Here is a 22705-nt window from a genome sequence, read left to right as displayed (position 1 = left end):
TGGATATAGTTCATACCAATTACACTTTTAGTCACATCGGCACAGCGTTGCCTACTTTTACATATTTTCTTTTAGTCAAAATATTGTAGGAAACAAAAAAATATTTATAAATATACAACCAGTAGTATTTACATCAACAAAACTCATCTCCTTAACAGCAATTGAGAGACATAAAAAAAGTTGCGATGACTTCTTTGCATTGGCTATTAAGTTATCTTGTACACTTCGCACTAAAAGAGGTTGTAAAAAGAACTTCTTTTATATTTTTTATATTCGGCTGCAAGGTATGATAGTAAAAACACAATTCATTTGAACTAAAAATTCGTTATACAAAATTAAAGTGTCAAAACGAATGACAGTATCAGGACATAAATAAATAAATGTGGCAACTTGACATTTTTTACAGCAGAGCTACCACCTGAATCCCCGGGAGATTTAAGTTCAAGTTAGTCGGCCCGGAGCCGAATATGTCCATGGTTGGCAAAAATTAATTTAAAAATTACGTAACTAAAAGTTTAAATGGTATCGCCTATAGTTGAAACGTGCTGGGGACCCATTATCTTCTTTGTATTCGCATGTCCACGTTATATACCGGAAACTATAATTATTATTATAATTGATTCAACTGGCAATCAGCTGGCCCTAAGCTTATTCGACTTCTTGTTTTGCCAGAATAGAAATAAGAATATGATAAATACATGAAAAAAAATATATAGCAAACTTAAATATAACTTACAAAACAAAAATGCACAGCGCCAGCAATTTTAATAGCCCGTTTTGCGGTTTTAACCTTAGATTAACTATAAAATACACATTAACAATAAAATTTTAACTGGAGTTATGATGCGTGAAAATTCAAATAATATTCTGCGTTAAGTGAGATTTTGTTTAATACATGTGGGTGTGTGGGTGTTTGAGTACCGATAATGGTGGATAAAAAATGACGTTATGTTCTTATCGAAAGGATAAGTACAAACAAAATATTTAAGTCATTTGTTGGGAAAATCATGGATTTAAAAAAAAATAAAGATATACTTCATAACATTGCGAGATAAGAAAAGTTGCAATAATTGTACCTAAATATTTTTTTTAGTTTAGTGAAAATATCCGTAAAAAGGTATTTAAGTAGTGTGTTTTTTGGCAATGGCATGGCATACCGATATGGCATACCGGGATGCCATGTAGCATATGGGCCCAGCATACCGGTATGCCATGGCTGCATGGCATACCATGGCATACCGGCAACGGCAATTGCATACCGATGTGAATCAAGTTAGGTATCCACAATTTTTATGTAGGGTCGGGAGAGAGAAATATTGCTGGGACTTTGAGAGAAACCAAACCAAACCTTTAAGAAATCGACGAAGAAGCGGTAACACTAAAATATTTTTAAAATTTGTTGTTTAAACCCTCAAAAAATATAAAACTACAATAATTTTTATAGCAAAAAAACTCATGGACGTGTTTCTGCGTTAAACTATATTACCAGTTAAAATACTTGCACTTATTTAAGATACACCCTGTAACTCAACATTATTTTTTATATCTGATAACAAATATATCAAAATTTGATCACAAATAATATGTTAAGCTCTTAGAGCAAAATAATTTTAATGTACAGTACAATGATTATTTTACAAACAACAAAAATACACAAACACTACACAAGAGACGTAAATTGTTACAAATATTACAACTGATTAGTTTATTACACAGTAAAACTACATTGTCTAACTGGCTATAATATCTACATTGATCTAGAATATATCTACAACAGACTAAAGACCAGAGACAAGACAGATGAATAAGAAAAATAGAAACATGCCTGTATTTGTTGCTTCGGCAACTACCCATTTGTTTGTAACACCCACAGACTTAAGAGACGTAGAATCCAGAGTTTCACTGTTATTCCATTTTCTCATTTTTGCACCGTTCAATCCCGGTACACTAGACATACTACTAAAACTACCAAGTGATGTGTTTCTTTGGAACGAAGGAGTTTGAACGTCCTCCTCAAAAGAGTGCATTCCGAACAACTGATTAAAAACTTCTGGTCGTTTTTTTCTGGATGCCCTGGACAGAGAACCACTGAACATTTCCTCATCGATATCACCAATTTCATCATCTGAAACGTTCACCACAGAGTTTCTAGAAGATTTACTATCGTAACTTCTTTTACTGCTAATACTGCTAGATTCAGCATCGAAGTTCTTCTCCAAAATGGAACTTCCTATCTGGAAACATCTTTTCTTTCCAAAGGAGTCCTTGTTGGAGTTATATTTATGTTCTGATTTTGGTGTTTTAGGGATCACGGCTACAATCGATGGTTTTGACTCGTTCAAAAACTCTTGTGAACTAAATATATCAGAAACAAAGGACTGTTGAAGGCTTGATATAGAGACGTTTAAAGAATCACTGTTTAGGTGAGGTTGAAAAACTGGAGATTGAAAGTTTTCTTTGTCTGCATTAAAAGGATTTACTACTTCTAAGCTTGGAAGCATTTCTTCGATAGAATAATCGGTAGAAGCAACTTCTGCATTTGATGAAATTCTAATGGGTTGTTTCCCAAGTTTAAAATCTAACGGAATTGGTCTTCTTTCTCTCATACTTTCGTCAAGCGTACTGTTTATTTTACGTTTCGGTTTTTCTATATCTGTTTTGTTACTTTTCAGGTACACATTAAGATTCTCTTGGTAATCCTGAGTATGAACTTCCTCCGATTGTTTTACTTTTGCTAATACCTGGTTGTGATCTTCCAGCTTTTCAAAATGTGTATAATCGGTCGATCGAATTTGTTGACTTTTCGGCCTTTGGCGCATCGGAACAGGTGGTCCTTTATGTCTTGGTTTAGGTTTAGGTGTAGGGTTAGTGGTTGGGGTTAAAGATGTTTCCAACACCTCAGAAAGTTCTACCATGCAAAAATAAACGTGTTGTTAAGAAAGCAGCAAAAAAAAATGGGTGGCATAAATTTTACAAATATAGGAAAAAATAAATAAGTATAGCGCCTAAATCAACAGTGCCTGAATAATATTATATTACTAGTCTTTAGCATGCTCATATATAGAAAAATATTTATTTATATTTTTCTCAGACAAATATATGTAGTTCGGTGTTAAAGAAAATAAGATACTGTAAGATACCAAAGTTTTTTGTAAAACAAGTAATGTTATTTTAATTGTCTCAGTATTTGTCTTAATTATGCATTATACAATATTAACGCATGTCTTTTTGATGAATTAATTACTTTCTTTTGTGGTCTATACAGGGTGTCCTAGAAATAAGTGCAAGTATTTTAACTGGTAGTATAGTTCATCCCCAGAAACATGCCCATGAGGTTCTTTTTCGCCAAAAATAAATTTTGAAAATTCGGAATTTTCTGAATTTTTTTTGGAAATTTATTTAGTTTTTAGTTAAAAACATAATTTCTTGATAATATGGCAACATAGGTAGTAGATTCAATTTACAAGAAAGAAAATCCAAAAAAGATCCAGTGGTTGTCAAAATTTTAGCAAAAAAACATTTTTTTTTAATTTTCAAAGCAAAATAACTCCGTTATTTTGGACTTATTTGAAAAACGATAAAGAGAACATATGTTTCTTTTATCGAGATCTACCACCCCTTAAAATACTTGCACTTATTTCTGGGACATCCTGTATATTAGAATTCTGATTTCAGCTTGCATTTTCTTTTATACAATCGTGTCACTTAATGCAGTAGTCTTGAAGAATTCAACAGCGAAAGCAATTTGATTAAAAGGAATATCGAACAATCGACTAAAAACTTGCCATAACACAGTTTTTTTTTAATTTTTAGTTAAAAAACCTAATTTCTTCATAATATGGTAACATAGGTAGTAGATTAAATTTAAAAGAAATCAAACCCAGAAAAGATCCATTAGCTCTCAATAGAAAAATATTTTTTTCGTTAGTCGCTTTTAGTTTTAATCTTAACTTTTCAAATACAGGGTGGTAACATTTTTTCTTTTTTTTTTCAAAATACCTCCGATGTTATATTTGATACACGTTTTCCATGCATCAAAATTCTTATTTTGATATACAAACAAAAATGTTTTATTTCTTAATTTCCTTCCAGCCGATGCAGAAATGATTTCCACACAACGGTCAACGCATCAGATTTTCAGTGATTTGACCCTGAAGTCAACTGACTCTAAGTTTTTTAAGCTAAAACTATGCGACGGACGAAAAAAATCAAGATATAAAAAAATGTTTAGATATGAATGAAAATTTTGAAAATAATTTTTATTTTAAGAGAAGTCAGTGGCGTACCACTTTTTTCTTCAAAAATATTCAATGTAAAACCCGTATGGACGGCATTGGTTGAAATAAATAAAATACTTTGTACACCAAAAAAGGTATTTTGATGCATAGAAGACGTGTATCAACACAGATAACACATTATATTAGCTGTGGTATCAAGATTCATAAAGATATCTGTAATAAAATCAGAGTTGTTATAAAAAAAAGTTTTCTTTTAGAAAATTTCACCACCCTGTTATAGTAGAACAATGTCTTAGAAAAAATATGTTATTCGCTTGATAACGATCACAGATTCGCGGAGATTCGCCATTTTGAAATGTCGAACAAAACGTTAATAAAGAGAATGCAAGTAGGAAATCTGAATTTTATTTCAGATCATATCTTCATTCAAAAATTCTATTATTTAATTCTTAGTCTAATTATATTATATTATTATAGTTTAGAGTGTTTAAATATCAGGGGATAAAATTATTTTATACCGTTTCAGGCAAATTACAAAAAAGTTATTGAATATTTTATGCCTCAATAGTGCATTAGATTATATTATAGATAAAATAAGTATAGACAAAGAAAAACGACTAAATATATGTACTTAAATGTACACAACTAATGAAATTCACATGAGTATGTAAAGTGCAAATGCAAAAATCATATACTCTAACAGTGTCTTAAGATAGAACACTCTACTATTATTTCTATTTCTATATTGTTTATTATTCAAGCAAGTATATTGAAGAAAAATGCAAAATGCTAACTAAATAATTTCATTATTTTTACTAATCATTATTTTGTCTAATTTGGATATAAACTGTTTCCATTCCTCGTCATTTGGATTTCTACCCATCAGCTGTTTTGGCGAGGTCTCACGCGATGACTTTTTACTTTTTTTATTGAAAAAGTTAGATCGTGATCCACCCTTAGAATTGTCAGGATTTTTGGACAACTTTCTCGACGACCCAAAGCGTTTGCGATTCGTTTTTGATGGAGATATATGATAGGTTTCCAATAAAATAGATTTAGTTAGAAAATCCGAAGATGGACTACCTGGTGATAAAGCACAAGCGTTTTCGTACATTGCGCGACCTGATTCTTCATCGGAACTTACTTCTTCGTCGTAATTGTTATTATTCTGGATGTCTGGCGGAAATTTAAATATTATATTTTCAGAAACTGATCTTGAGCTGATTCTATTCGAGTTATTTTCGTTTGAATCAAAATTCTTGAGAATGTTTTTAGAAAATTCAGAATCAGAACCAGTGTATTTGGACAAATTATTATTAACGCTGTGTAGGTTAATGACAGATTCATTTGAACTAACTGAGTAATTATCACAAGCTAGTTTAATTTCCCCTTCATTGACATAATTCATATTATCATAATTGCTAATAAAATATTGATCACTATTTTTGGAAATTAAGGAATCTTCGCTAAGAAAAGAGTTGCTGATGCTAATGTGAGGAATGTCTTGCAAATTCAGAGAATTATCCGAGCTAGTTCTCCTAGTATTGGAGTATTTTACGTTTAAATTTTCTTCGCGATATATATTTCCAAGAGTATTAGCTGATGGGGAGTAAATCCTTGTTTTACCCCTAAAAACCTCTTTAATCCTTTGAAAGGGTTTAGTAACTGATAATTTTGCATTTTTCTTCTTGATATTTAGGTTATCTACTCGTGAAAAGGTATTAGTGGAAAGCAGCGGTTTGGACCAGAGGGGCTTACCTGCGGTTACGGTAATATCGGACTGACTAGCAACTAGGGGACTAGGTTTTTCTGATTGGGTGATTACAGAACTAGCTGGTGATATAGCTAAGGGTGGGGGAGGAGGTGCAGCTTTCTTTCTTCGACCTGAAAAAGAAAACAGAAAATTATAATTTGTGCTATCAAAAAATATGTGTGTACTGCAATAGTTAAAACAAAACCAGTAATTCAGAGATATGGTCGGCCACATCGTATTATTTTAAATATTTATAAATAGACATATCTTTTTGGTTTGGTTTGGTATAGTTTATGTAAAAATATATACAGTGTGTACAATGTGTACATAAATGGAATAAATTCGTTTTCTTGAACTGGAATTTTATTTCAATAAAATGCTCCAACACGTCGATCTATTTAATAAAAGGGGCACATTTTAGGCATATTACCTTGCCTCCAGCTTCACCCCCTGAGTGGGGGTGAGTGGCACCCCTAGTTTTTGTAATAGGAAGGGGGGTCGAGTGATACCTTATTTTAAAGCTCTCTCGAGATTATAGTCCTAGAGTTTGAAGTTGCTAGTGTCATCTTTGTTAACATGACAGCTTGTCAAAATTCTTAATTTTCTTAGTTTTGTCAAGCTGCCATATTAACAGAAATTATGGTAGCAGCTTCAAACTCTAGGGTTATAATCTCTAGTGAGAGACCTTTAAAATAAGGTATCACTCGACCCCCCTTCCCATTACAAAAACTAGGGGTGCCACTCACCCCCACTCGGTGGGTGAACTTAGAGACAATGTAATATGGTAATATGCCTACTTATATCATAAACAAAGTTTAAAGTTGCTACTGTAATTTCTGTTAATATGGCAGCTTGACAAAACTAATAAAATTAGGAATTTTGACAATCTGTCATGTTAACAAAGATGACACTAGCAACTTCAAACTCTAGAGCTATAATCTGGAGAAAGAGACCTTTAAAATAAGGTATCACTCGACCCCCCTTCCTATTACAAAAACTAGGGGTGCCACTCACCCTCGCTCGGGGGGGTGAAGCTAGAGGCAAGGTAATATGCGTAAAATGTGCCCATTTTAAAAAATAGATCGACGTGTTCGAGCATTTTTTTTACTAAAATCCCAGTTTGAGAAAATGAATTTATTCCATACTTTATGTACACAATTAAGTTGGAAAATATAGTTTTCAGATGTTGACTATATTTTGAAATAAATATATTGACTATAATGAATATACCGCGTGCGTCTCAAAAGTGGCTCACCTCTATAAAGCCTAACTTTTTTATTTTTTTGGGATAAAAACGAGATTTGGTATGTTAGTATATGACATAAATTAGGATTGTTTGACGTATTCAATTGTTTTTGGTCGCTTCCTCTTTCACCGAAAATGACTACAAATTTTGATTTTTAAATGGCACCCTCGGTATATTTTTACTTTATGCGATAGAAAATGACACTCATATGTGATGAATTGAATGACATATCATATATCAACTTTTGACATATTCGCCTAAAAACAAATTGTGTTTTAAATTTTAATCTAGAGTGCCATGGCTGTGTTAAAAACACTAATTTTTAAGCCAGGTGTCTTGGAAAAATAGATTTGATCGTCTAATGTTTTTAGTGTCTTGTCCTGACCGGTTAAAAGATGCCCAAATCGTATTTTTAATCACATCTCAATGTTTTCAAATGGAACGAAGGTGGCTCATTAGCATATTTGGAAAAAAACATTTTTTACGAATAATTTGATACCACACACTTAGTATTGCGAGTCAAATTGTCGTTAATAAACAATATGCGAAAATGTCAAAAGTTGACATATGATGTTATGTCATTCTATTCAGAGTGTCATTTTCTATCGAATAAAGTAAAAAAATACCGAGAGGCCATTTAAAAACCAAAAGTTGTAGTCATACCGGAAGTGACCGAAAACAATTGAATATGTCAATCCATGCCTAATTTATGTCATATACTAACATACCAAATCTCGTTGTTTTATCTGAAAAAATAAAAAAGTTACAGGGGGTGAGCCACTTTTGATACGAAGCCGGTATATTGAAAAAATAGTGATATAACAGTAGATATTATAAACAAAAATGTGTTTAGAATTTCATTTAAAATTCAAAATTCAGAAAAACATAAATAGTGTTCTATATGAAATAGACAATTTTGCTGCTTCTTGCAGTACTAAGTACCTAGCGGAAAGTGGAAAATATTTTAAAGGGAAAGTATACCTGCAGAGCATACTGAAAAAACTACGAAAGTCCATTTTTTGGTAATGTGGTTTTAATGCATAATATTTTCCGTCCTATAAAGGTACACCCTCGGGTACATCTTTTGGTATCTAAATAAACGAGAATATCGATAGCGGTCACATGGAAACAGGCGTTTAAAAATGGAAAAAACGATAAAAGTCTATGAGTAATTTGAATAATAAAACGTCTTTCTTGGACATTTATCCCCCCGTTCTTGGACACTCATCGTTTTTCTCGTGTGCTCTTCACCTGAAAACAAACTTGAAACTTGAATAATCTACAGTTCTACGAACTTGAATAATCTACAGTTTATAGCAGTTTATAGCCAGGCTGCGATGGTATATCTCTATTAATGGTTAAATTGTGCTGTCCGTATATTGCCCCTACAATTGCTGTTTAAATAATAGCTATTTTCCGATAAGTTGGAGCATGCAATGATTATGCCCTTGCCAAAAATTTCCAATCCTACAAGTTTAAAAGACATTCGACCTTAAGTAAATTGCCAGTTTTATCAAATTTATTGGAAAAGTTGGTATATAGTCAAGTTTTAAATCATTTAACTAAACATAATTTGATCCCTGATTGCCAGTCAGGATTCAGGAGTAAATATGGTACTTCTGCCGTTTTAGCTAAAATTTTGGATGATATATTAACAGAATTAGATACAGGTAAGGGTGCAAGTCTGCTTTTAGTAGATTATACTAAGGCATTTGACACCTTGGGGCATGATCTTTTACTAGCAAAGCTTCATTATTACGGGTTTTCGGAAAATGTTGTGGAACTGGTTGGCAGTTATTTGTCTAATAGATGCCAGTGTGTAGTTCTCGATGAGGCTCAGTCGGATGCTTTACCGCTTTCTAGGGGTGTACTTTAGGGTTCCATTTTGGGACCACTCTTGTTCCTTATTTACGCCACTGATTTGAAAAATAATGTTGTGGATTGGCGAACTGCATCAATTTGCCAATGACACGCAAATATATGCAACTTACACTGCTGAAAATGCAGTAGCTGTTTACAATAATATTAATTCTGCTCTTGAGAAAATAAGTCTTCAGTTGAATCTTGGCAAAACTCAAATGATTTGTTTTGGTAGGGTACCCTTAGCAAAGGGATTATCTATTAAACTGAATAACGAAATAATCCATCCATTAAAAACTGTCAAGAATTTGGGTTTGGCTATAGATTGTGATTTGAGATTTCGAAATCATGTCAATTCGATTGTGCAGAAAAGTTAGGTATACAGCATTGAGGGGATTGTATAGGGTATAGGAACAAAAATATTATGAGTCATGCATTGAAACGTAGCCTATGTGACAGTTTGGTTCTTAGCCATGCCAACTATGCTGACATTGTCTATGGACCTTGTCTTGACGTGCACTCCTCTTCCAGAATACAGAAGATTCAAAATTCATGTGTACGTTTTATTTGTTCTCTGGATAGAGGGGAGCATATCTCACCTTGGCTTAAAGAATTGAAGTGGCTTAATATGTATGAACGCCGTATAGACACCATTATATTTAAAATCTAAATTAAAACTGCCCCAAACTGTTCATAGCAGAGACACTCGAAATATTAATCAGTTATATCTACTTCAATATAAGACCTCTTTATATCGACGATCATTTACGTATTCTGCGGTTTCGTTCTCAGTAAGTCCCTCGGTTCATTTAGATCAGGGTTCAGAGATTTATTATTCCATAATGTGAGTTGAGTATACTTTGAAACCAGCTAACTATGCCTCTCCTTGGCTCTCTCTTCATCAACACCAATACATGCCTGTTGCTTATAAGTATTAATTGTTCTCTATGTGTGTTACACTAATAGTTTTGTTAATACTTTATATCTTTTATATTTTTTTGTATTTTTGTTTATTATATTTATACATTTCATATATTAATTTAAGATAAGGTAGTAGATATTGATATTATTTGTTAGGTCATACTGTAATGGTACTCGGTTAACCAAGCAGTTATTTACTGAACTTTGCTGAGGATTATTAAAATAAAAACATATTATTATTATTATTATTATTATATCTAAATCTAATTAGTAGATCCTAGAAACTTTTAATAAACAAGTTCCATGGACAACACTGCATATAATGTACATCAAATATGGAAACTAGATATATGTAAATAAATTAGGTGACAAATGAAAATTGAAACTAATTTTGATATTTATCAATAGTGTTTTTAGTCATTTATTTAACGTAGGTATATTTGACTAGCCTGTCGTATTTTTAAGAATCTAATAAACGTTTTTTTTATAATTTTTCACACACACAATTAGAAACTATGATACACTAAATATTTTAAGATGTAATCTTAGAGATGTCCTCTATATTATATTTTATTTGCTCGTATTCTCAAACCCAATATGTGCAATACCTGTCCTGTAGTCATGAACAAATAAAAGAAAAAAAAGTTTTGTTAACTGTGTTAAATAATGTAGGTTATATAAACATACAATTATTTCATCATTTAAATATTCCTATATTGACAATTCAATTTCCGCTTAAAATTTCGGCATATCCTTTGCTATCTTTCTAGGACGACAATTATATTTTATAACGACTGTAGAATATCATAAAGAGATCCTATACAACTAATAAAAAAATAGAATCTGAAATTATACGAGTTAACACACAAATTCGTTTATATAATCATTAATCTGTATATTAACAATACGCTTATAAATTATAGTTTCATTTTGTAACCCAGGTATCATATGCTTTGTTTATATACGAATAGTATATTGGTATTAAACAAGCTCCAAATATGTATACACAAACTTTAGCCAGCCACTTACTTTCATGTTACAAAGCCTTCCAACTTGACTTTAGCCTAGCTGTTACGGTCAAAGTGTATTTGGCTTGGATGCAACTTGAATCGTATCAACCGATTTTAAATCAGTTGGTATGATCCAAGCAGCGTCCAAGTGAGACGCGAGGAGCTTCCAATATACAAATGAGGAAAACTGGCAGTGTCAACCAGGCTTTTGATGAAAAAGTTAATACGATACAAGCAGCGTACATGTGTAAAAATCAAAATTACTTACGTCAATCACCTAAATAATAAATTCTACAAAAATATACCGGTGAACTGACTTTTTAACTTAATACTGAGCAACATTTTGAATCTAGATAATTATTTTAGGCTACACCAAAAATAGTGATGTCATTTACTGATAATATTTGACACTCATTAGTTTGTTAAATGTTCAATAGCTTTTTTTAATACATTTCTTAGTAATGATATTAACAGACTTAAACATAATATTTCCATTTCTAATCTCTCTACAACTGCCATGGAATTTATTCAAGATAATCAGTGCATAAGATATGCTTTTGACATAAATAAAAGAAGCATATGCAGAAATTAAATCAAAATAATAAGTAGAAACATATGATCATTATTTTAGAGCATTTATCAATGAACAGGAGAGTGAGGACTCAATCAAAAAACTCAAAACAGAGCAAACTGGGAAGACCAATCTTCTCATTTGTATCCCGTCACTGGACTCTATTAAAATGTTGGAGGATTTCTTTTCTATTCCTACTGTGTCTTTCTTAATGCCTAATATCTCTGTTATTTTCTATACCCGACCCTCGACGCATCGTATCTTGGTGTTAGATTTTATAAGTGGACATTAATTTCCAATACAAAGCTGAAAAAATGTCACCAGCATATTGTGAAAATAAGAATAGTGATAATTATTACTGGGCCATACCAAACTCAAAACAAAAGTGAATCAAATTATTTATTAATTTTTAATTTATTAATTTCTCAACATTTCAAACTAGACTTTTTTGTCCTTCAAATCCTTCAGTTTAATAGTTGTTAGTAAGAAGGTTCACTTTATCACACAAATATGTGCACATAGTGCACACACATTTTTTTAAATGTGTTGTCAACTGTTTGGTCATTGGCATAAAAAGTAGCGGCGTATGTTTTAAATTATGATTTGGGGGTGCGCAACCCCCAAAGACAACAAAAGAAACAGAAACAACAAAAAGAAAAATATTGTCACGCGATCAAGCAGAAAAAACGTTTGGGCTATGAAATCATCAATGTGAGGCTGCAAATTAAAGGATGATATTTCATTAAAAAACTGAATTAACCGACTAGAAAAATCAGTGTCTAGGAATATTGTACACTAATGTCAATTTTGTAGTTGAAAATCAGGAGTCTCAATCCGACGCTGATAAATCCAATCGTGAGCTACGAGTGTATGAATTCTAATAATGTACACACGGGTCCGATTAATATATCGAAATTCGTTAGAGTGTCACAAGGAACAAAGGGCGCAGGCGGCAAAGGTTTGTCCAATAAGATCTAATAATATTGGCGATCAGCAGTGAACGAAGCGATCAGGCGTCGAGGTAAATAAACCAGCCTGATGACTGAATTTCATATAAAGTTAACAATCATTATTTGCCTGAATGGTATAAAAAATAATTTCAGTTTTATCGAAAAGTATAATATATTTTTGGTTTAGTTTCTTTGACCTATATAGGGTCTATACATATATTTTTTTTCTTTTTATTCTTGGCTTTAGGTCGTTGGGGTTTTAAAGATGTTACTAGATTTCGTTTATAATTTTATTTTCATTACCGCGTCTTTGTTTTTTTGTATCTCCACCATTTCATAAAATTCTCTCTTTTTTTGGTGATTTTCTGTTTTTAAAATTTTGGTTTTGTTAAAATAGAATGTATTGTTTTCTGTTGACACATGATTTGTGAGGGCGGTTACATTTTTTTATCGTACTTGTGCCCTTTCAGTCTATTTTACTAACCATTGAAAAGTTTGTCCTATGTAAACTTGGACGTAGTTCGAACATGGAATTTCATATTATATAACAATCTTCTTTTGTTTAAGGGTGCATTTTAGTTTAGAGAAATTATTAGCTAACAAGGTATGTGATTTATGACAAATCGTTATGTTATACTTTTTGTGTAACCCTTGTAATTGCTGGGGCAACCCATTTATGAAGTGGGAGCAATATAACGTGTAACTTTTTCATTCATTTTATTTCCCATTGGATTTTGATTGTTTTTGGAGTCTATTTTTAAATATTTTGTTTATTAGTTTTTGTGAAGAGTTATTTTTTTCAATGCGTTTTTTGCTTTTTTGTATTTCAGCATCTCTATATTCTCGGTCGGATAGACAAATTGATCTGTCCGCAAAGCCAATAACCGATCATTTTTGGTTAGCTGGATGGTTGGATAAATAATTGAGATATCTTGAAGACCAGGTCTTCTTTGTAACTATTCGGTTTATATGATTTGATTGGTATGATGCAAAGTAATATCTAAAAAGTATTTTTTTTATCGTTCTTTATTTCTGACGTAAATTGAATATGTTTATTATAGGAATTACATTTTTCTTCTATATAACTATTTGTTTCTTTTGGTATGGGTGTTAGACAGTCATCAACATACCGATAAAAAAATTTTGAAAACCCCAACGACCTAAAGCCAAGAATCAAAAGAAAAAAAAAAGTATAATATTAAGCCTAAGATAATAATAGGTATGCTTCAAAAAACTATACTTACTGACGTCAACGTGCATGAAAATCAGTTCGGAAAAATTCATACCCGTCGTCGCACCTTTAACCAAATAATACTATTCGTCGCCGACACTTTGCGTACTCTCGCTGAACTACAATGGTGTACGGTAGGTAATTATTCCGGGCCACACCAAAAACCGTGATATCACTTTTCAGTCTCTTCCGTGAGAGAATCCCCGATCTTAGTCGCGCAACGTCGGCCGTCCATTCATCCGGCGAAAGATCACTTAACAATGTTTACTCGCGAGTCGGCCGATGCAAAGAAGAAGTGAAAGTCCTCCTCTTACTCCCTGGGGCCTAGCGGTGAGATTTATAACAATATTTGTCTCGTGGCGACTGATATAAAACTTACGCGAGCCTTATTGCGGGAGATTGCGGTTCTCGGAAAAAGGCTGGGCGAGGAAATTTCACCTATACACGACGCACGGTGGTTTTTTTGCTAAATTAACGAGGGAGGGGCTCTCATCAAAGTAACAGCCATAGTCAGAAATGCCACATGATGAAAAAGTTTGATGGTCAAAACATAAAAAGAAGGAAAATATGCTTTCCTACAAGAAAAAAGTTGACTGTACCGTACATGAACCTAGATCGTACCTTTTTAAAATTTGGTTTATAATTGCAATGACGAGACACCTTGTGGTATATTTAGTAAGCCCAATAATACCTGACATCTTTTAAAAATAGCACGAATGCTTGTGGAAAAAAATAATGTTCTAGGTATCTGTACCCTAATATTTCGAAGACGTATCGCATGTGGGGAAATGGACCAAGCGTTTCATACCTAATGTAAGACCCTGGATCAAAAGAACATATATGGTGAGGTAAATTACTTCCTCACACAAATCCTATCAGGCCATGGGTGCTTTGAAACATATTTCTATCGGTTCAAATTAACTAACACACGAAAATGTTACTACTGCGTCACGTGGATGATGCGGAGCACACCTTTTTTGAGTGGAGCGACGAACGATTAGCTCTCGAACATCTGGTGGGAGGGAGAGTGACAACGGACAGCATTGTCCCCCGTATGCTGGAATCTGAAGGGGTCTGGAGCGTCCTATGTGACACGGCTGCGAGTATTTTAAGGTCCAAAGAAGAGCAAAGAAAATACCTGCAACAATCAGATGGTTCCATCAATAGGTGGTTCCATCACTCTTCTATCAGCAGTTGAGGCGTCAAGCTGCAAAACCTGTCTTATCCGTTTTTTTAAATGGCCTAATGACATATATAAATAATGGGGACCTTGAAATCTACATAAACATAATCCCAAACTGCAGTAAAAGTCGCCTGTTCCTATATAAAATTCACTACAAATGACTTTACTGCAGCAAAATCCGTCTTATCCACTTATATTTGCTTTTTATTGTCATTATTGTTAGAAATCCCGCATTTTTTCATAAGCTTTTTACACAAGTATAATATTACTACTGACGTCTTTTCAAATCCTTACTTAATTTTAATAAAATATTATATTTAATAAATCAAGTTAGGATGCAAATAACATATGATCGAAACAAAAAAACCGCGTCCAGTTGGCTAGGAAATGACGATGGATGACATTTCCCATATAAAATTACATAATATAAATAATTGTATCAAAACCCGCAATATGCATCATACTGCAACAAAACCAGCCTTATCCGAATTATTTTTGTGTTTCTTATGTTTAAAAATTAAATATTAATTTTTATTTCTAAAAAACGGGATATAAAACAATAATTCCACTCAATGGACAGTTTTTTTCTAAATTAACGTTTCAAACATTCTCTAAAACAGATTTTGCTTATTATCTCGAAGCAACGTTTTATTATGTTTTTCAAAAGATAAAAAAATTTAAAATTAAACTTTCGTAATGATATAAATTGTACAATAAAAAGTATGGAACTGCTACGGAACGGAAACTTACGTATAGCGTCAATACAATAAAAAATACGGAACTGATATGGAATGGATATGGAATGGAAACGGAAGGTATACTGAGAATCAACCTTAAGACGGGTTTTGCAACTTGACGCCTTAGTTGGTCTTCGCAAGGTGGTAAAAATCTCACACTACCTGAGCCTAACAACGCACAGGTGTATTTGGAAGATTTTTTTTCCCTTGCAGATTGAGGAAATGTAATTGATAATATGTTTTTTTTTTCTCAAAATAGAGATTATTTGCTTACATTCCACATTCCACATGGTCAAACATCACCTTACTTCTAAAAAAACTACTAATAATTTATTTTTTCTACAGCTAGGATATAAGTATATTCAGTATGGTCTCGACTCAGTATGGTTGCTCATAGACTCAGAACCCTTCTGGGGCTTTGGAAATGCAGTCACAAGAACGGCCACGGAACGATGGGTGGCTAACAAATCTCTAGAATTGTGGAGAAATTCACCAAGGCAGAGACAGGCCAAAAGTTCATAGTGGAACATTCGCGAAAATTCACGGCACACCTGATAAGCAAAGACAGAAAGAAGGACAGGCTTAGAGCATTGTAAGCTGAATCGGCATCTAAAGCTAATGGGATTGACGGACGAAGCCATGTGCAGGTTCTGTCAATCTAAAGAAGAAACGACAGAACACGTTTTATGGTGGTGTGACAGCCTGGCAAATGTGCGATTCTCGGTAATAGGCAATGATAGACAATTGTCAGAGGGCGACATGGAGAGTTCAGACTCCAAGTTGCTAGACTTTGTGAAAAGGATTATTGATCGGAAGAGGACCACAATAAAGCTGGAAAGGTTGCAGTAGATCAGGCCTATAGTTACCTCGGAGAATCTATCTATGGTTGTTCAATTTGTACCAGTATGATTTAAGAAAGTCGCAAGTTTAATAGAGAAATCTTACAGCAGTGCTGGAAGTGTAGTATTTGTTGTGTAAGCAGATATGTTTACACATATACTGATTTAAGGTACAAGATGACCTGCAAACTGAACTGACAGTAGTGATTATCAAATAACTAGGCAATAACGTATAAAGTAGATAAAAGCGTGGACGTAGGTAGGTTTTTTTGTGTGTGTGTGACTTCTTTTAACTTCATTTTAAAAGTAATCTACGAGGGATCTCGCAAAAGTTTTCAAATTCATTTTTTGCAAACATCTGGCGACATTTTCACGGCATCTTTTCTTGTCGTCGAAAAAGAAGTGACCGAAAATAAATGAATGAATACATCAATCAATCCTAATTTATGTTATAGGTATGTTAACATACCATATCTCATTTTTTTATCTCAAAACAAAATAAAAAAGTTATGAGGGTGAGCCACTTTTGAAACGCACCCGGTATAGAGCTAAAAATAAGTAAATTTCGTTGAAATTGAAACTACGTAATGGCTTTTAGACATCACTGAAGATATTTGCAGTGTTTGCTCTGTATCTCTATTCTCTAGTGATTCTATTTTTTTGACAAAATATAATTCGAAACTGATTGTATTTAAGTACATTTTGCAACTATTGCTTCATACTTCAAATTTCCGTTTTAATTTAAATACGATTATGTAATTCAATATTAGTTTAAACGCGATTTTTGAAAGATTAAACCAAATAAAATGTAAAATACATAAAATTGAATTATTCGTAACGCTACCGTATTTAATTTAGTTTTGTAACAAAAGGAAATTATTAATACGGAATTTGGTGGTACTGTGCCTATTACCTGACATAATTCTTTATTTTTGCGGTAAGCCAATCAGATTTTTATTGAATTCATGATCAGTTGGGCGTTAATGATAATTAAAATACACATAATGATCAAAGTTTTATCACCATACATGGATGAATACTGGACGTGAGTTTACTTCGACTAATTTTCTTGAGTAGTTTTAATTAAGTACTGTAATTGTGTACTGTGTAATTCTAACACGGTTAGCGACACGCGTCCTATATTAAAAGTAAAGTGTTTTGGTGAATTGTTGTGAATTAGTGTTTTATTTTGCTAATAGCAGAATGTACAATTAAAAAAGTACCACTGACATTTCTTTATGTTTAATAGTCCTTCAACAGCTATAAGCTCACAAACTATTTAGTTAAACTATTCCACATAGAATAATGTGAATAACCCTGTATACAGTATATTTAACATTTTGAAAATGTTTAGTCATTATAGTAGCAGTCAATGACAAAAGATATTAGATTAAATTAGATTTATTTGAGGTGGCTATGGCCCTCTTCCACTGCGACCTTTTCAGATCTATTGTGGTTCTCTTCTGAACCTTAGATTCCATTCTCTAGTCCTATCCTTTTCCAAAATTTTAGCAACTTGGATACTAATAATAACTTGGATATAATAATAATACTAATAACTCTCCATACAGCTCTTTGTCAATGGCCTATAATTGCAATACAAAAGTACAAAGAACCGGCCATTTGCCAGGCTGTTGTACCGAACTAAAATGTGTTCTCTCGTTTCTTCTTCAGATTCACAAAATCTGCACATGGCTTCGTCCGTCCCTTCCATCAGCTTTAGTTACTTTATGAATATATGGTTTTAGATGCCACTATAGATAGCCGTCATAGATACCACTTAAGATAGCACCATCTTACAATAACCTAATAGTAGACCCACTACAGCTTTGACTATCTTTCTTTTTTTTTGTTCATCAGGCCTGCCGTGAATTTTGGCGAATGTTCTACTGATGAACTTTTTCGCCTGTCTCTGCCCTTGTAAATTTCTTCAGCATTCTAGAGATTTGATGATCACTCACCGTTTTGTGGTTTCACCCACATGTCAATCACAGTAACCATCTTATTTGCCGTTTTGCGAAAATAACAATTCTGGTCAGGCTATATTATAATCAATTTGCCCAAATTTTGTCTAACCTATAAAATTTTTCATGTATCGCCAAGTCTAGCACAGCCGTACCATCCTTTTCTCAAAGCTATTAACGGCATTTTTGACCACCCTGTAACTTCGTTGTGGATAGAGCAAGAATATTAATTTTCACTGCACAAGAAGATATACTATAAAAGCTGGCTAGGTTACCAAAAATCTAGTAATTATACCTCATAGTTTATGAATTATCCCTTGTCAAATTTCTTTAATTTCGACATTGACTCACTGACAGATCATCAAGATCCTAAGGTATTTCTAGATGAGTCAAAAACTGCAAATTTCGAATTTTAGGTAGCTTTAAGTTTATAAAGCAGAAACAATGAGAAATCTCCAAATATCCTTACGGATTAAAAGTTAGCTGTCTAGCCGCTACCTGTAACTGACTTTCCAGTCGGGAAAAAGGCAGGAAACTAGAATTAATCAAAGCGGGTTTCTTCTGATTTTATTTGTATATGAATGTACCAACAATAATTCAAGGATTATGCATTTTTTCTAGTCAAACTTCTTTAACTTCGCAAGTCATCAAAATTCTAAGATACTTCTAAATGTGTCACTAACTTCAAATTTCGAATTTTAGGTAGCTTTAAGCTTATAATGGAAGGAAAAAACGAAAAACCTCAAAATATCCTTACGAATCAAAATTCAGCTGTCTAGCCGCTACCGGTAACCGACTTTCCGGCGATGGTAATAGGAGAACCGGTGATAGGATTGTTTTAAAAATTTGGATTTTTATACAAAGCGAAATATAAAGGCATTTGCTCCATCTATCTAAAATATTTTCAGCGTTACAGCGTTGCCGGATCATTTGAAAAGTGGTAGCATTTTTGTTATTTTAAATGGAACACGCAGTATATTATTACATTTTTGGAAACTACTCCCAAATATCATAATTTTTTTTATTATACTAACCTATATATTTCTTATAGTTCTCGAGATAATAAATAAAATATGTGTAAAATTGACAAAAACATGATTTTGAATAAGCAATAGTAAAATCATAAATTGAACATTTTTAAAGTTGATATTTAGGTTATAACGAAAGTCGGAAACACAAGTCGTTACACACAGGAAACTAACTCTAGTTACATTATATATAATATATATATATATATATATATATATATATATATATATATATATATATATATATATATATATATATATATATATATATATATATATATATATATATATATATATATATATATATTTGATATTATCTGACTATACGATAATTCAAAGTTATAATGAATTATCGCTAGTCAAACTTCTTTAATATTATTTTGAATGGTATATTTACCCGAGAAAAAAAATAGGAGGATAATCTTCAAAAAAAACTTCAAATAGAAATGAGATCCCATCAAAAATATAGAATGTAAAAAAAATGCCAAGTCTCGCAACACAATTCTTCCACTATAAAAAGTTGTGAGATCTCATGTAAAGCCAAGTCAGTTTAATTTATTTGTCTCTCTTTAAGCATCTATTCAACAATTTTGTTATAAATTGTTAGTATCAATATTAGTCATTTTTATTTCTGTGATCCATAATGACTTCGCAATTGCAGGATATGATATTCTATTCTAATTAATAAAAACTTTATTTTTAAGGGCACTGTTTAGATTTACTTAGTAATCGAGATGGTAGATTATTCTTTTATAATTATGGTGCTGTGCAATTATTGCCAAGTCATTATAATAATTATTACAGAAATAAAAATGACTAATATTGCTACTAACAATTTATAACAAAACTGTTGAATAGGTGCTTAAAGAGACTTAGTTTTACATAAGATCTCACAACTTTTCATTGTGGAAGAATTGTGTTGCGAGACTTGTCATTTTTTACATTCTATGGTTTTGATGGAATTACAATATACTTACGCTTTCGTTAGTTTATTTTATAGAGGTTTCTAAGAAAGCAATTTTCAGTTTCAACAAAAGATATAGTTGTTACACGAAATTGGTTAATTATCAAATAAATCAATAGCACTTTTTTGTTCTTTCAACGTGAACATAAACAAGTCAAATCTGTGTCTATATGGAGGCAATTACTGCTAAATACAACGTATCCATTTTGCAGCGTAACATTAGAAACACGGCGGCACAAGCTAAAATGGCTATTAAGGCCGTATATACGCATACATTAAGAAAGTTAAGTGTCGAACCGTAAATGGAAAATCAACATTGGCAAGGTCATCGACAACCAGATGAAAATAATCTTTGAAGATAGCACCAAACTGCATTGCGGCCGCGGTTACTTCATGGGTAAACGCACTTGCTGAATAGGCTACGCTAGACCATCTCTCAGTTTTAGATTATTTTAGTTTATAATTAAAATTAACTATAGCGGCGATGATATCGGAATTTAATTTCCTCACGTGATACAATAATAAATAGAACTCTATATTTTTAATTCGAGTTGGCAAATGATAACATTTATACGCGTAGGTATACCTATCTTCTGTTTCTCTTTTATATGAATTGATGCAGCGGAATAATTTAAATTTTTCTTTATACACATTTTTTTTCTTTATTGTTTATGTTTTTGGTAAACAATAATAATTTATACCTTAGGGTAAAAACATAAATGTTTTGATGCATACATTTGTTCTAGAATGTATAGGCTTGGTGCATTTCAGTTGATTTCAACAAATTCCGACCGCCGCGCAGTCTACGGCAGAAATCAGAAATTATCAATATATAGTTCATGTCAATCGAATTAAAATAATATTGAAATCGGGCTCAAAATTGTCATAATATTAAAGTATTTTAGTTTTTTGCTGGGGCAGTTATTGAGACTATAAAACACTCAGGTACGAGGTTTGTGTGATGTAACGCTGTTTCGGGTAGTAAAAAATAAGTGAAAAACAATTCGAACTAGGCGTCTTGTTGTGTTATGACAATTTCAAATGTTAATAAAATTGACCAAAAAAATGTTAACGCGTAAAGGAGGGCGTTGTTGGGTGCAATAACATTCAATAACTCAACTTTCCCGGATATTCAACACTCCCGAAACAACATTTTATTGCTGCATAATTTCTTACATCGATTTGATCAATAGTTAAAATGGATTCAAGCAGTTCGACGAAACAAGTGATTATACAAAGTGCTCATTACATAATCGAAAAATATACATATTATACTATGAGAGGATGAAATATAATTTGTGCAATATTAATGGTATACTTTTTTAATTCACTAGTGATTAAATATTTTATGAATATCTTCTAAAAGTATAATTACGTACATTTAAAAAATTTCGTTAGAGCCGAAATAGCTCCAATTATGCCCCAACTAGCAAAACCCGTGATAAAACTATGTTCGCTACAGTAGTTGAACTCATCTAATTTTTTTTAACTGGAATAATAAATTATAATGCAAGTTAGACTTTCTGAAGATATCAAAATATTTAGCTTTTTATTTTTTTGTTTAGAATTTCCACAAATTATACTTTCTAACACTTTTAGAATAATTATATTACTAATTTTTTCGTTTACTCTCCACTTAAACCCGTCTATTTGTATGTATTCTTTATTTACGATATTCTCCGGTGGGGGCAGCACCGGCGGAGAATGCACCAAGCCTATAATCGTCACTAGGGCGAAGTGAATGGCAAGCATCGCGGCGAGATGAAACGTTCCAATATGTTTTTACCCTTAGAGAGAGAGAGAGAGAGAACAGGGTGTCCCATTTTAGGTTGAAATAATACGGTATCTTCGTTATTAGTAAAGATAACAGAGTTACAGAGCTACAGAGTACTTTTGAAAGCTTTGCAATTTTGCACACACCTCGTATCTCAGTTAATTGTGAAAGGTATTGAAGAAGTGAAAAATATTTCAAGTAGAACTTTTTTCGAAGAATACAGTAGCGTAGGCTCTTTTTTGTCGTAAAAGGATATCGGATATATGAACTAACGTTATGTTTTCATGGAATATCCTGTATATTTATAAATCATTTGATTCGATGTGCTACGAGTTTCTCAAAAATATACAGGGTTGTTCACCACATACGACACGGAGTATTGTAGCTAAACGATGAGATTTTTACAAATTGTAAGTTTGGGGTTCGTTGAAGGACT

At 32.5% G+C, this 22705-nt stretch overlaps 1 protein-coding gene across 5 annotated transcripts in view; it reads right to left on the bottom strand.

Moving 5' to 3' along the window:
* The window catches only part of LOC115889505 (cordon-bleu protein-like 1), a 494950-nt gene that overhangs the window by 6369 nt on the left and 465876 nt on the right, over positions 1-22705 (bottom strand). For 4 of the 5 annotated variants that reach the window (XM_030909519.1, XM_030909520.1, XM_030909521.1 and 1 more), the window contains 2 exons: positions 5997-6122; positions 1826-2908 (listed from right to left, as the gene is read on the bottom strand). In XM_030909519.1, the coding sequence (XP_030765379.1) occupies positions 1826-2908; positions 5997-6122 (1209 nt within the window). The remainder of the gene's footprint in view (positions 1-1825; positions 2909-5996; positions 6123-22705) is intronic. The other variant, XM_030909523.1, reaches the window with a different exon arrangement.

Source organism: Sitophilus oryzae, unplaced genomic scaffold, assembly GCF_002938485.1.
Source record: "Sitophilus oryzae breed Bouriz unplaced genomic scaffold, Soryzae_2.0 scaffold_815_pilon_pilon, whole genome shotgun sequence".
Classification (NCBI taxonomy): Eukaryota; Metazoa; Arthropoda; class Insecta; order Coleoptera; family Curculionidae; genus Sitophilus; species Sitophilus oryzae.
The sequence above is the reverse complement of the archived record's forward strand: the minus strand, read 5'-3'. Positions and strand labels throughout refer to the sequence as shown.